Raw genomic sequence first — 15,169 nt, forward strand, 5'->3', positions numbered from 1 at the left:
CTTCAAAGGTCTTAAAGTATACAAAACTCAATTTGGCCTAGCATTTCAGGGAACTATTATCACTTTTCAATGGATCTGGAACTGTCCTAAAGTAATGTGCCAAAAAAGGTCATGTAGCAACTCTTTTTAAAAGTTAAGAACGGCTGGTTTCTCTCCTGTGAAACATTTCAAATTAATTTTCAAAGGCCAGACCTTTTACGAGATGGTGAGGAAAGTTTTTCGTGCATGTGAATCCCATGCCCTGGAGGTCTAGCAGGTTCCTCTTCTACAATATCCCCCCAGGATGTATTTTGGCGCCAAGATTCACGAGCTGTTCAGGAAAAAGGAGTAACCACTATTACTTTTTAACCACATAGTTCTCTAAAACCATTATTTTTTAAAGTTTTAAAAGTCTAAAGCATTCCTATCTCAAATTATTTATTTTACAAAGAAACTGCACATAATGAAATAACTGATTGTATCCCATTGTACCTACACATCAAATACACTCAGAGACATATGCACACACAGATAATACCTTCGTAATCTGCAAGAACATCATTCCAGTCCATAGACATACCACAGAAAGATACACTCCCACTGCCCATGCTGGCCTAAAATGTTAAGGAGAGAAAAACAAAACTTGAAAAACAAATTTTCAAACACAAGTATTTATAAACATAAAAGTGAACTATTTATGAAATTTTTCTAACTTTTGTTCATATATTTCACTTAATAGTTTGAAATCAGAAAAAAAGGTACAAACGTTGTATAGTCACAATAATTACCAAATTAAAATACCACAGACTATACATTTTAAGAACTTACTAGTCATTAACAAAGACAAAAGGAATAAACTTCACAAGAAACATACTGACATTATACTATTACTAAATCAACACTGACGTAATATACAAAACACATTAGCAGAGCTTAAGAGTCTTTGTTGGGCATTAAATTTTACACGAAAATATGTGAAACATAAAACTAATGGTTACTTTCATTCTTTAACAATCCCCTTCTTCAATATATATAACCCAAGCACTGAGTAACAGCAATGCAGTTCATCATTTGCTACTTATTAGCAGAATACAAAATGTAAAAACCTTAGATTCTTCTTCAGTCTCTACAAATTACTATTTGAATAATGCCAAGATTTTAGTTTCTTTAAGATTCAATATCTTTATTTGTAAAATGACAGTAACAGCTTTTAACGTCCTCTATGAAAATATTTAGGAATGGTCAAATGTTTAAAAAAATTTTCTATTGTTTAGTATGTAAGTCTAAATCATCATGAGAATAATTATTATTATTACTGAAGATCATTTTCAAATAAACAATTTTAAATAGGGCTGGATTAACTCTTAAGTCTTTCTGGTCCTAAGAATTTTATTTCTGTATATAATTGAATAATAATGTTAAAAATTCAAAGAGCTCACAGAAAAATCACTGTCATTGTCAGTTTCAATGTTAATATCATTATTTTCTTCAGCTTCAATTTCTCTAGTTAACTGTTCTTCTTCAGCAATAGCACTAGCAATGGCTTCTTCATTGGCCTTTTCTAGACGATCTGCTAGCTCTTCTTTTTTCGCAAGGACTTCTGCCATGGACTATAAAGTTAAAAATATACACAAAGAATCACTGAACTGAAAATTAAATAATCACATCTTTCTTAATATTATAATCATGAACTCAACAGTACACGCTGAATAATAAAAATGGATCTATAATCATAAATCTTAATAAAATATATGCTCAACCACTTGCTAGCTGTGTGTTTAGAAGTTTCTGAAAACCAGGAGCATATTTTTTATTCCATAAAATGGAACAATAATCCATGACTTACCTTCTTTATCAGATAGCTGTGTATGAGAAACTGTAAAGTTATATAAATAGGCATTATTAATGACAAAGTATGAATTTCATTTGAATGTCAAAATTCAATACAGTTACAGATTAAGTATCAAACAGTCTTCTATAATGGAAACACTGAACCAATACATGCTGTAATGTTAATGATATATTCTGAACATATATACACCTAACTTAAAAATACATTAGAAGAGGGCAACCCCTAGTATGTCCCCTCTCGCCCTGTAGGAGTTCTGTTTCTACTCACAATTAAAAAAAAAAAAAAAATCTTACTCTTCCTTTAGAAAAAAATATACATTAGAAGAAATACAAATAATATGATTCAGGGATCAATCAATAACCATGAGAAGCTAAAGATATATATGGTATGGACCCTACAGCAAACACTCAAATAACAAAACAAAGAGTTATGTAAATAGGCCAACAAAGGACATTAAAATGACATTATAGAAAACAAAATAGGGAAAGACCATGGGTCAAACAAAAAAATCATAAGTTTACAGATTTAAATGAAATATATCAAAAACCATATTACACATAAACAGTCTAAATACCCCAATTAATAGGTACAGATTGTCACACTGAATAAAAAGCAAGACCCAACAATATGTTTCCTACAATAAACCTAATTTACACATAAAGATACAGATTATAGGGCTCATTTATAGCTCAATGGTAGAGTGCTTGCCTAGCATGTGTGAGGCACTGGGTTCAATTCTCAGCACCAATATAAATAAATAAAATAAAGGTCCATTGACAACTAACCATATTTTTTAAAAAGATACAGGTTATAAGTAAAAAAATCTAATTAAAATAATGTCAAAGTATAGTGAGGAAAAAAGAATACTGAAGTATTAATAACACAGATTTCAGAGCAAAAAATATTACTAGGAATAAAGATCATTTCATAATAATAAATGGGACTTCATCAGGAAGACACGATAGTCCTAAAGACTTAACCAAGCTTAAAAACAAGAGTCCTAAGAATTTAACAGCTTCAAAATACATGGGACAAAAACTGAAAGAACTGCTGAAGAAAATAAAGATGAGAATGTAAAATTACATAACCATATTGGAAAATGGTCTAACAGCGCTTCATAAGGTTAAACATAAAGTTTATATGACCTAGATACACATCCAGGAGAAATAAAAATATATGTTCACATAAAAAGTTGTTTGCAAGTATTTAAAATAGCATTAGTCATTATAGCTAACAGCCAAAGAATAGAAACACCTAAATATTCACTAACATATAACTAGAATTTGGTATTATCCATACAATAGGATACTATTTGATTATGAAAAGAAATAAATCACTAAGGTTCAAACATGATTGAACCTTTAAAACATGGTAAGTGGTCTATCCAAAGACCCACATATTGAATTTCATTTCTATGTAATGTCCAAAACAGGTAAGACTACAAATACGAAAAGTAGAATAGCAATTGTGTAGGGTTGGAAGGGTAGGGAGGGGTGGAAACGAAAGGGAATGATGGGTAATAAATACTTGATTTCTTTCTGAAGTGATAAAAATGCTCTACAACTGATTATGGGGATGAATGCACAACTGTGAAAATACTAAAAAACACATAATTAAACACTTTAAATTGATGAACTATATGTTAGGTCAACTGCTGAACTGTATGTTAGGCCAACTGTAACTCAATAAAGTTGTATTAAAAATACAGATCCAGAATTTGAGTTTTCAATATCCTTCTCTAAACGGACAGAACAAGTAAACAGAAAATTAACAGAAGTACAGGAGACCTGAATAATACTATCAATCAAAGTGAACTGGGTATATTCCCAAGAAAAATGAAAACACAAAGATGTATTCACCAATGTTCATACCATTTTAAGTCTTAACAAAAAACTATAAGCAACTCAAATGGCTGTTGTTTTATTTGGATTAAATGAATGAACAAGCATTGTATATGTGTGTTGCACATAAACAACACAATATCACTAAAGGTGATAAAAAATATCAACTATTAATAAACAACTACATGGATGAACCTCAAAATGATTATGAAGAGTGAAATAAGCCAACCAAAGATTTATATGATTTCATTTATACAAACTTATGAAACTTCTCTGATCTATTCTGGATCATCCACAGGGTCAAATGTCTTAATACTAAAATGAGCAATAGAAAGAGATGGTAGAAATAGGAAATCATACAAAAACATAAACTTACATATAATCAATTCATTTTTAGAGATTCTGGAATAGAGATGGTAAATAAATTTTATCTTAAAGACCAAACAAATTAGAGTAGCTGTTTAAATTATTCTGTAAAGAACAATTTTAAATTAAGTCCAGTGGGCAACATATTTCACCTATCAGAATCCCAGATATTGCATGGAAGACTTTGTCATTACAGGATTACAGGATTAGGGTTAGTTTCTTTTCTTTTCTTTTCTTTTCTTTTCTTTTTTGGTTGCTGCTGTTGCTGCTGTTGTAATGCTGAGGATGAAACCCAGAACAAGCAAGGGGCTTAGAAGCTGGGTTTAGTTTCTCAATCCTGTGCTAAAATGCATTTGGTTAAATAACATAAAAAATAAATGATTTTGAACAATTTTTTCCTCTCTTAATATCACTTTCTTCCTCTATAAATCAAGAAGAATTTTAACTATATCAAAATATTAACATAAAAAAAGTTGAAAAGAAATAACATATAAAATGCTTTGTAAAATACAAAGTAATAAACAATACAAGTTCTTATTATTAGGGTTTAGGACTTTTAAGTATTGACTCAGAATTCTGATAAGTTGTTCTTACCAAGTGAGCAGCACTCACATTTGAAATATCTGAAGGGTCCATTTCACTTTCTATCCTTGCTTTCTCTGCTGGAAATTTATCTTCATTTGTTTGCAAAGGAGGTATGTCAACTTGCTGAGATTCTAAAACATGCTCTGTATCAATGTGAACAGCAGGTATTTCAGAAGTTTGCACAGAACTGTCTTGACTACTGCCAGAATTCTTGACATCCAATGTACTCACTGTGAACTAACAAAACATATTTATGTAATAAATCAGAGATAATAAAAATATTTACCAACTATTAGAGTCTAGAAAAGCAGAATCTACTTAACCTTTCAAGTATAAAATAATACTTAGCTGGATGACAGACAACTCATTTATCTTTTTTGTAAGTTTCAAGGACAACAAAAGGAAATACCATTAAGCAGTACAAATTTTATTTACATGCCTACTATATATTGAGTATTGTCTTTAGGATTTTAGAAATTAAGCAATAAAAGCTGCAACTATATTCCCTAAAAGTAGGAAATTCTTGATGAGTATTTCAAATCCCTCATAAGAAATCTAGTCACAAGTTTAAAACTTTGAATACATAACTCATCCAACTAAAGGCATTTACAAGAACTTTCCTGAAGGTGGTCTGACACTAAATTAGGGTATTTGGTATTTTAAAATCATCCTGAAACCATTTCTTATCAAAATATATTCTGAAGCATTTAACTAAAAAATTATGAAACTTGATCTCTTCAAATAATACTAATATGGCTTCAAAGTAACTCTGATAAAGATTCATGTGCTATATGGTTAAGAATTCTCAGATTGAAAAGAAAAAAAACATGAACAAAAGCATGGGGTATCTTATGTGATTTGTATACTTAAGATTTAGACATCCTCCCATTTCCCTTTTCTTGAATAGTTAATACATAACCAACAGAAATATGAAAATAATATTAAAAATAATAATGCTGAATTAAGACAAACACACAGGCATTTTTTAAAAAAATATTTCTAATTCAGTTAATACAACCAAGCATTTGTTTTCACTTCCTAAGAATAGTTTTTGTTTCCAACTGAACTCTTAGTCAAAGAACTAAAATTTAAAGTTGTGAATTTAAAACTCACATCACTTCTTAAATAAACAGTGGCCATAAACCTCCAGTTCTGATTAATTATTATACAAATATTAAACTTGCCCAAGTCTTATAAACTACATTAGAAATTCTACTATTGGTCAGAACTTAGTTTTCCAAGTGTTGATTTTAGCATCAACATTATTTAAATTATATCACATTGTTTATATTGCTATCAACATTATTTTTATGTCAGTCACCATGGTTTATAATCTTCTTGGCAATATTTACATTAGCATTACTGATGTTTACAATACAGTCAACTATTTATTAAAAACTCAGTATCATTTATGTAACAAAATCAAAGCCAAACAATAATAGTGTTGAGAAAAGATCTATATACACTAATTCTATTTTTAGAATGACAGTGGAAAAAACAATTATTATCATCATTTGGCTACCATTAGCAGTGAACTTTTATGCTGAAACATTTTAGCAACAGTTTATTCCAAAGTTCTATATATAGATTATTTCTGAAATCCCAATATCATATAAATTTATTCACTACATAAAACCAGAATAACTTTTATAACAAATTATATTTCTTAAATAAAGTCATTTATCAAAAATGTTAGATGTTTGTTAGGTAAAATTTAAAAAGCGATTTCTTCACTGTCTCTCACATTAAAGAGTTTCTTAAAAGGCATATCCAACAAATATGTACCAATTACTTAACCACGTATCTAAAATTCTGTTCCACATAGTCAAAAATTAAGAAGTTAACTAAGATCTGTACCCAAGGAGCCTACAATCTCACAACATCAAATATAATGTAGGATAAAGAGCCATTGTCCTCATTAGAAAAGACAAGGAAGATGAAGAGCATTTCCAGTGTGTGTGTGGGGGGGTGATCCTGTGCCTAGGAGAATTTTAAACAATAAATATTATTCTAAACTGAAACTATTACAATTATTTTACAACTGATTAATTTAAACCATTTCCTATGATATCAAAGAATAATTCCTATATTTCATCATTTTACATAAAATTATACAAAATGAATGTTACCTTCACATAAATATATATAAAAAGATAAGAACTCACATAAGATAAAGACTAGACTGACAGCACACATATTGAATCTATCAATGTTTTAAGTTGTATTAAATATTGGCCTTTATAGGAAGTTAAACTAGAAAAGCTCAGGCAGGGGCACATGCCTGTAATTACAGTGACGAGGCTAAGGCAGGAGGATTGAGAGTTCAAAGCCAGCCTCAGCAACTTATCAAGGCCCTAAGCAACTCAATGAGACCCTGTCTCTAAATAAAATATTTTTTAAAAAGGGGCTGGGGATGTAGCTCATTGCTTAGGTGCCCCCAGGTTCAATCCCTAGTGCCGAAGAAGGAAGAAGGGAGAAGGGAGGAGGGAGGAGGGAGGAGGGAGAAGAGAACAACAACAAGAAGCTCAAAATCTCACTGCCATTTTTTAAATAATATTCCAAAAGCAGGAAAACATTACCTTAATCAACTAGTCAAAACTGACAACAAACCTGGGCAAACTGTCATCCATGTGCCTCTCAATGTGATACTCATTACGAGTACTCTGTTGCTGTCAGAAAGGCATAAGCCAAATAATTTAGGAAAAATAATGAATAAAAAAGGAAGTATAAGAAACCCTGTACTTTACTCTTAATGTCATCAGAAACAAGGACTGGGGGTGTAGCTCAGTGTTTCAACACCCCTTCGTTTAATCCCCAGTAGCAAAAAAAAAAAGAAACAAGGCCTAAGGAACTGTTTCCAATGAAACAAAAGCATATATACTATGTGAATCTAGACTGGATCCTGAATGAGGAAAAATATATATAGAGAGATTACTGGCAAAGAAAAATTTTTATATCGACTATAAATTAGGTAACATTATATAAAAATGTCAAAATTCCCTGAGTGTTGTAATTATAATATGGTTATATATTAGAATTTCTTTGTTCTTTGAAGATACATGCTATATAATATTCAAAGGTGAATGATTATATTTATAGTTTAATCTCATGTGTAGCAAATAACGTGTGACATGTAGAGAAAGCATAGAAAAAATGTATTATATGTTAATTTGTGAATCTAAGCAAACAAGATACTGGGGAAGAGTTCACTATGCTAGACTTGAAACTTTTCTGTAGATCTCAAATTTTTCAACATAAAATACTTGAAATGAAATAGAAAAATTAGACATTCCAGGACACAAAGACCCTTTTGAAAAAGGTAGTGGAAAAAAAGAAAAAATCTTCAGTATGTATTACCTGGGTTCTTTCAGTAAGGGGATGGTCAGAAGACTGCAGTGAGTCTTTGGGCCGAGATTCTATAGTATTAGAAGGTCCATCTCCAATAAATTCACCTTTCTGTATACTTTCCTCAGGTAAAATACATACATTTTCCTTATCACTGTCATCCTTTGACCTTATTAGTTCTGTTATTAATGAAACTTTTGGCATCACTGCTGTTGATCGTGAACGAACAGGTCTTCCTCTCTGAACAGTCTCCCATCCTTCGGCATCTTTCCGTTCTATGCAATTAAGTGAAGAAAATAAATCAAAATTTTTTTCACTTAATAAGATCAACATAAAAATTTTTCCTGTTATATATTTTAAAACTTTCATACTTCCATTTTGTACTATACATATTTAAATACAGATTCAGATACATTTTATAGTATATATTTAGATACACTTGCAAAGGATTATGAAACTACATATTCATTCACAAAAGTTAATGGCTGTGTGCTGGGGTTATGACTTAGTGATAGAGCACTTGCCTAGCATGTGTGAGGCACTAGGTTCGATTCTCAGCACCACATATAAATAAATGAGTAAAAGAAAGGTTCATCGACAACTAAAAATAAAAAGCTAACGGCTTGTAAATTCTCAAAATTTCATTAGATGATAAAAAATATTCAGAAATCTAGAAAAATAAAAACATTTTCCAATTTAATTTCTATTAAGTACAACCAATATACAAACAGGACATTAAGTATTACACAAGATATATATCTTAAGGTATGTATAAGCATAATTATCCTGTTTACAATTTTACAGATTAAGACTAACCTAAGGCCATGCAATTGTTAAATAACAATAAGCACTTAAATGATGTATATTATGTGGAAGGACTGTTCCAAATAGTCTATATATAATAACTCTTGTAATCTTCACACGTCTATAAGGTCAATACTATTACCCCCATTTTTGTGGTAAGGAAACCAAGACAAAGAAAATAATTTGTCCAAGATCATATACCTAGTAAAGGTAAAGCCAAGACACAAGTCCAGGCACACTGGTTTGGGTTTTCATGCTTCTGACAATTATGGCAAAAACCACCTCTCCAGCCGAGCATGGTGGTGTACACCTGTAATCCCAGCAGCTCGGAAGGCTGAGCCAGGAGGATTGCAAATTCAAAGCCAACCTTGGAAACTTAGTGAGGCCCTAAGCAACTCAGTTACCTGTCTCAAAATAAAAAAATAAAAAGGGCTGGGAATGTGGTTCAGTGTTTAAATTCCCCTGGATTCAATCCCTAGTACAAAAAAAAAAATTTTTTTTAAATCTCCCTCTCCATCTTTCAGAATCCAAACAGGCATAACTCTAAAGTCTAAATTATTTTCTCTATCTCAGCAAAAATAAAATACCATCAGTGATCATAGAATTTTGTTGGTTATACAATATTACACAAAATTATATAATATTAGACAAAGGAACTTAAAGATGCTCTAATTCAATATTTTACCACATATAAATGAAAACTGAAGGCATATATACAAAGTCATACATCAGAATAGCCTATAATAAATAAGGATCTTCCTCTACAAAATCTGAAATGTTACATGAGGTATATGTGTACATAATGATGTATACAATCAAGATTTGAAATTATCATTGGCTAATTGTAGTCTTTCAAAACTAATACAAAGACCTAGTTCTGGTCAAGATGAAGTAACACTACCTGTATTTCCCAGTCCTCCTTACAACTGAAAACCCTGGACAAAACACATATAAGCATGGGCAGATTCTAAGAGACTAAAAGAAAGTAGACCACTTTGGGCCTTGAAGGGTAAAAAAGTGGTGGATTCTCTAAGAAAACTGTTAACTCCAGATAACAAAGCCTACATATATTCCAGACAGGATACAAAGGCCTCTAACCCAGAAACATCAACAGGAATAGAAGAAAAAAAAAAAAAAAAGTATCAAGAAAAGCCTGTTTTTCTATGTCAAAATATAAGGGAAAGGGTAGAATAACAAAACAAAAAAAAATTTTTGACAATATTATCTGTATTGCAGACAAACAGCAGAACCCCTGCTCCCCACAGTTTCAGAAGGAGTGGCCTAGAAATTTAATTTCCAGCTCCCACCTAGCAGAAATAGATGGTACTAGAATTCCACTACCCAAGTAGTGCCAGCAGGGCCCAACGGTACACAGAATCTCATAATCCAGCATCAACAACAGAGTATGAAGTAAATAAGTCAATACTGTGCTCAGGCCCTCATACAAGTCAGCAGGGCCCCACAGAAAGCTAAGAAAAAAAACTGAGCCGCTAGAGAGAAAAGACATATTACCTATTTAAAAGAAACATCAATTCTAATGACAGCATATTTCTCATCTTAAACAATGGAGGACAGAAGGAAGTGCACATTTCTAAAGGACTGAAACGATCACCAATCACGAATTTTATCTAATAAAAGCATTTGCAAATAAAGAAAAAGTTAAGAGAATGTATCACAGGGAAAACTAACCTTAAAGAATGACCCTGCACAAAACTCAGCTCAAAGCAGATCAAAGACATAGATCCTCCACCTAATAGAAGAAAAAAGGCCCAAATCTCCACTATGTCAGCTTAGGAACTGACTTCCTTAACAAGACTCCTAAAGCACAAGAAGTAAAATCAAAAATCAATAAATGGGATAGAATCAAACTAAAAAGCTTCTTCTCAGCAAAGGAAACAATAACATGAAGAGAGTACCTACAGAATGGGAGAAAATCTTTACCACGTGCACCTCAGATAGACCACTCTCTCCAGGATATATAAAGAACTCACAAAACTTAACACCAAAAGAACAACCCAATCAATAAATAAGCTAAGGAACTGAACAGACACTTCACATAAGAAAAAATACAATCACTCAACAAGTACATGAAAAAATGTTTGGCACCTCTAACAAATAGAGAAATGAAAATCAAAACTACACTGAGATTCCATCTCACTCCAGTCAGAATGGCAATTATAAAGAATAAAAGCAACAATAAATGTTGGAAAGATGTGGGGAAGGAGTACACCCATACACTGCTGGTGGGACTGCAAATTGGTGAAACCACTATGGAAAGTAGTATGGAGTTTTCTCAGAAAATCTGGAATGGAACCACCATTTGATCCAGTTATCCCACTCCTTGGTTTATACCCAAAGGACATACTACAGTGATATGGCCTCATCAAGGTTTATAGTAGCTCAACTCACAATAGCTAAACTATGGAACTAACCTAGATGCCCTTCAACAGATGAATGGATAAAGAAGCTGCAGTATATATACACAATGGAATATTACTCAGCCTTAAAGAAGAATGAAATATGGCATTTGCCAGTAAATGGATGGAGCTGGAGAATATCGTGCAAGCAAAAAAAAATCCAATCTCCCAAAACCAAAGGCCAACTCTTTTCTCTGATATGCAGATGCTAAACAATAAGGGAGACAGGGAAGAACAGAGGTGCTCTAGATTAGAGTGGAGTGAAGGGAGTGGGAGGGGGCATGACAGTAGGAAGGACAGAATGAATTGGACATTATTACCCTATGTGCATAAATGACTATAAGATCGGTGTGATTCTACTCCACACACAACCAGAAGAATGAGAAGTTATACTCCATTTATGTATGATGTGTCAAAATGCATTCATTCTACTAATAACTAATGAGAACTAGTAAGAAATTTAATAAGAAGTAGGTCAATTTCTGAACCTTAGTCACAAAACTGAAAATCTACATTCATATTATCACATGAATCACTAAAAGTAAGGAATTTCAGTTTCAGAAAAAAAATTATAAATGTTTATTTCTATAACTGGTAAATTAATTCATTATCCTATTTTTTAAAAGTAGTACATTCACTATATAAACAAATACAGTTATTTAAAGATATTATAAGAAGCTGTTATCTTTTATTTTAAAGATGTGACTATGGCTGGACACAGAGGCACAAACCTGTAATCCCAGTATTGGAGAAGCTGAGGCAAGAGGACTGAAAATTTGAGGTCAGCCTGTACAAGTGTATGAGACCCTGTCTCAAAATAAAAAATAAAAAAGGTTTTGGGATGTAGCTCAGTGGTAGAGAACTCCTGGGTTCAATCCACAGTGCCACATGGGTGGGAGGGTACAGATGGGAAAGAGGTCCAAGTTTGAATCTTTAAGGAGAAACTATGTTTACAGTTGTGATTATTTAATGTTTAGTCTATGAAATTTCTCAAATCCACAGTATAGAGAAAATAGAACAAACCCGATGTTTCAAGCATTCAGCTTCAATGACAACATTCTGTCACATTTTTCTCTTTTTTAAATGTATTTTAATTGGTCCATAGCAATTACACATATTTATGGGATACACTGTGACATTTCAATACATGTATATAGGGTGTAATGATCATATTTGGGTAACTGGCCTATCCACTATCTCAGATATTTATCATTTCTCGGTGCTACAGACATTCAAAATCCTCTCTATTTATTTTTAAATATTCAATTAATTTTTGTCAACTATCATTATTCTGTGCTAACTATTTTATTCTAACTATTATTATACTGTGCTACAGAACCTTAGAAGGTTTTCCTTCTAACCAACTGTTCCCCTGTACTCATCAACCAGTCTTTCTTCATTTCCCCTCCCCTTTACCCTTTCTGGGCTCTAGTAACCACTATTCTACTCCTTCCTTCTATGAATTGACCTTTTAGCTTCTGAATAGAAGTGAGAATATGCAGTATTTGTCTTTCTGTGCCCGATGTATTCACTTGATGTAATGGTCTCAATTCCTCTAATGTTGGTGCAAATAGTAGAATTTCATTCTTTTTCAGCTGAACAATATTTTATCCTGTATATATTTCACATTGTCTTATTCATTCATGAGGTGGTGGACGATTCCACATCTTGGCTATTATGAATAACGGTGCAATAAACATGTGAGTGCATAAGTCTCTTTGACAAACCGATTTTAATTTCTTTGCTTATATACCCAGCAATGGCACAGCTGGTTCATGTGGTGATTTTATTTCCAGTTTCCTGGGGAATCTCTACACTGTTTTCCTTAATGTCTGTACTAATTTACATTCCCACCAACAGTTCCCCTTCCTCCACGTCCACGTTAGCATTTGTTATTTTTTGTCTTTCTGAAAATAGCCATTCCAACTGGGGTGAGATGGTATCTTATTGTGGTTTTCATTTGTGTTTCCCTGATGATGAGTGATGTAAAGCTTGTTTTCATATACTTTTTAACTCTCTGCATATCTTCTTTTCAGAATGTCTGTTCAGATCATTTGCCAATTTTTAATCAGATTATGTGGATTTTGCTATTGAGTTGTATGAGATCCTTATACATTCTGGATACCAAACTCTTGTCAGATGTGTAGTTTGCCCTTCCCCATTCTTTTTTCTGAAAATATTTTAAAGGAAATCTTGAACATAGCATTTCTCTGTAAATATTCAGCACATCTTCACAGACACAAATTTCTTTAAAATAAATAATACAATTATAATACTCAACAAAAGTAATAATAATGACTTAAATCATATAATATTCGATCTATATTCAATTGTCATCCATGTTTAACTTTATCAACACTTGGTACACAAAATATAAAGATTACTGTTTTACATTTAAATACATTTCATGCAAATTACAAGAGAAATCATACAATAAATGATAGAAACACACATAACAAGAGGAAAAAATTAAATTATAAAATTAAAGAAGTTTGGGCTAAGGTTGCAGCTCAGTGGTGGAGCACTTGTCTAGCACATATTAAGTACTGGGTTTGATCCTCAGTATCACATAAAAATAAATAAAATAAAGGTATTGTGTCCATCTATAACTGAAAAAAAAAAACTTTGAAAAAAATTAAAGGAGTTCAGCACAAGATTTTAGTTTCCAGTTAATTTAACTGGCTCACTCTTAGAAGCAGTATGATTAATCACTTTACCTTTTAAAGGAAAGAAAAACATCTCTCTTTGAAAGCTTCCTTATAGAAAGAAATATTGCTTAAAACTTGGATTTACTCCATTAACCAATAAGATAGCCAACACAAACACTATCATATAATAAAAAAATTAAAATAATAATTGAAACAAGTAAAAAGAGAAGTATATCAAAATAAAAACTATAATTTAGGTCTCTTAGAAACTGAGAAAATAGTTACAGACAAATTACATTTTTAATGAACCTTCAGTGAAAACTATATTGAAAAATTATTCCCATAATAAAGAATGTTTAAGAACAGCAAATCATACAATTAAACTGTCAGAGAACTCCTAAAAATTTAGAATAATGTTAGGATAGAGGTGCACAAAGCTAAAAATTACATTTCATTTCAAACTTTTTACTTGCACAATTCTTTTAATATTACATCATTAATAGTTACAGTAGATTCAAGTCAAAACAATCAACAAGTGAAGAGCACTTGGAATAATCCCAACCAGACGATAACATGTTATCATTTTGATTTATCACAATATTTCACTAATACTTTATTTAGAATATTTGCATCAATGTTCAAGAGATAATCTTTTATTGTTATTTCCTAGTTAGATTTTTATATTAAGGTTATGCTAGCTCATAAAACAATCTTTCTTATTCTTAAGAAGAATTTCTATAAGATTTATTTTACTTTTACCGTAAATGTTTGGAAGGATTTGCAAGCAAATTTCATCTTGAGCTGGAATTTTCTTTGTGAAGAGATTTTAATTACAGACTTACATTTTTAAAAATAGCTGCAAGTCCCTTCAAGTTTCTATTGAAATGCAAATGTAAAGTTGCTTTTTTTCAAGGAATTCGTCAATTTCTTTTAACTTTCCAAATGTATGTATAGTACTGCTTATAATATCCTCTTATTATCATTTGAATATCTGTAGAATCTCTAGTCACATCCTCTATTTCATTTCTGGTATTATACCTTGTCTCTTTTTCTTGATCAGTGTTAACCAGAGATTTGTTCATTTTATTAGTCTATTTGGCTTTGTTGAGTGTCTCATTACCACCTATATATTTTCCTTCCTTTTATATTCCTTTGGTTTAATTTGTTCTTTTGTAACAATAACTGGATATAATAGACATAAACTGGATTTTAGCTTTATGTCTTTTATCATATGGACAACTGAACGCAAAAATTTCCTCAAGCATAGCTTTATCTCACAAGTTCTTACATGTTCAGTTGAATTATTCAATACATTTTATCAAATTTTCATTG

At 31.5% G+C, this 15,169-nt stretch overlaps 1 protein-coding gene across 1 annotated transcript in view; it reads right to left on the reverse strand.

Moving 5' to 3' along the window:
• Window positions 1–15,169, reverse strand: part of Scaper (S-phase cyclin A associated protein in the ER) — a 484,560-nt gene that overhangs the window by 337,510 nt on the left and 131,881 nt on the right. The window contains 5 exon segments of the mRNA XM_047539576.1: window positions 193–310; window positions 518–593; window positions 1,419–1,589; window positions 4,633–4,860; window positions 7,981–8,243. Coding sequence (XP_047395532.1) covers window positions 193–310; window positions 518–593; window positions 1,419–1,589; window positions 4,633–4,860; window positions 7,981–8,243 — 856 coding nt within the window.

Source organism: Sciurus carolinensis, chromosome 2 (assembly GCF_902686445.1).
Source record: "Sciurus carolinensis chromosome 2, mSciCar1.2, whole genome shotgun sequence".
Lineage (NCBI taxonomy): Eukaryota > Metazoa > Chordata > Mammalia > Rodentia > Sciuridae > Sciurus > Sciurus carolinensis.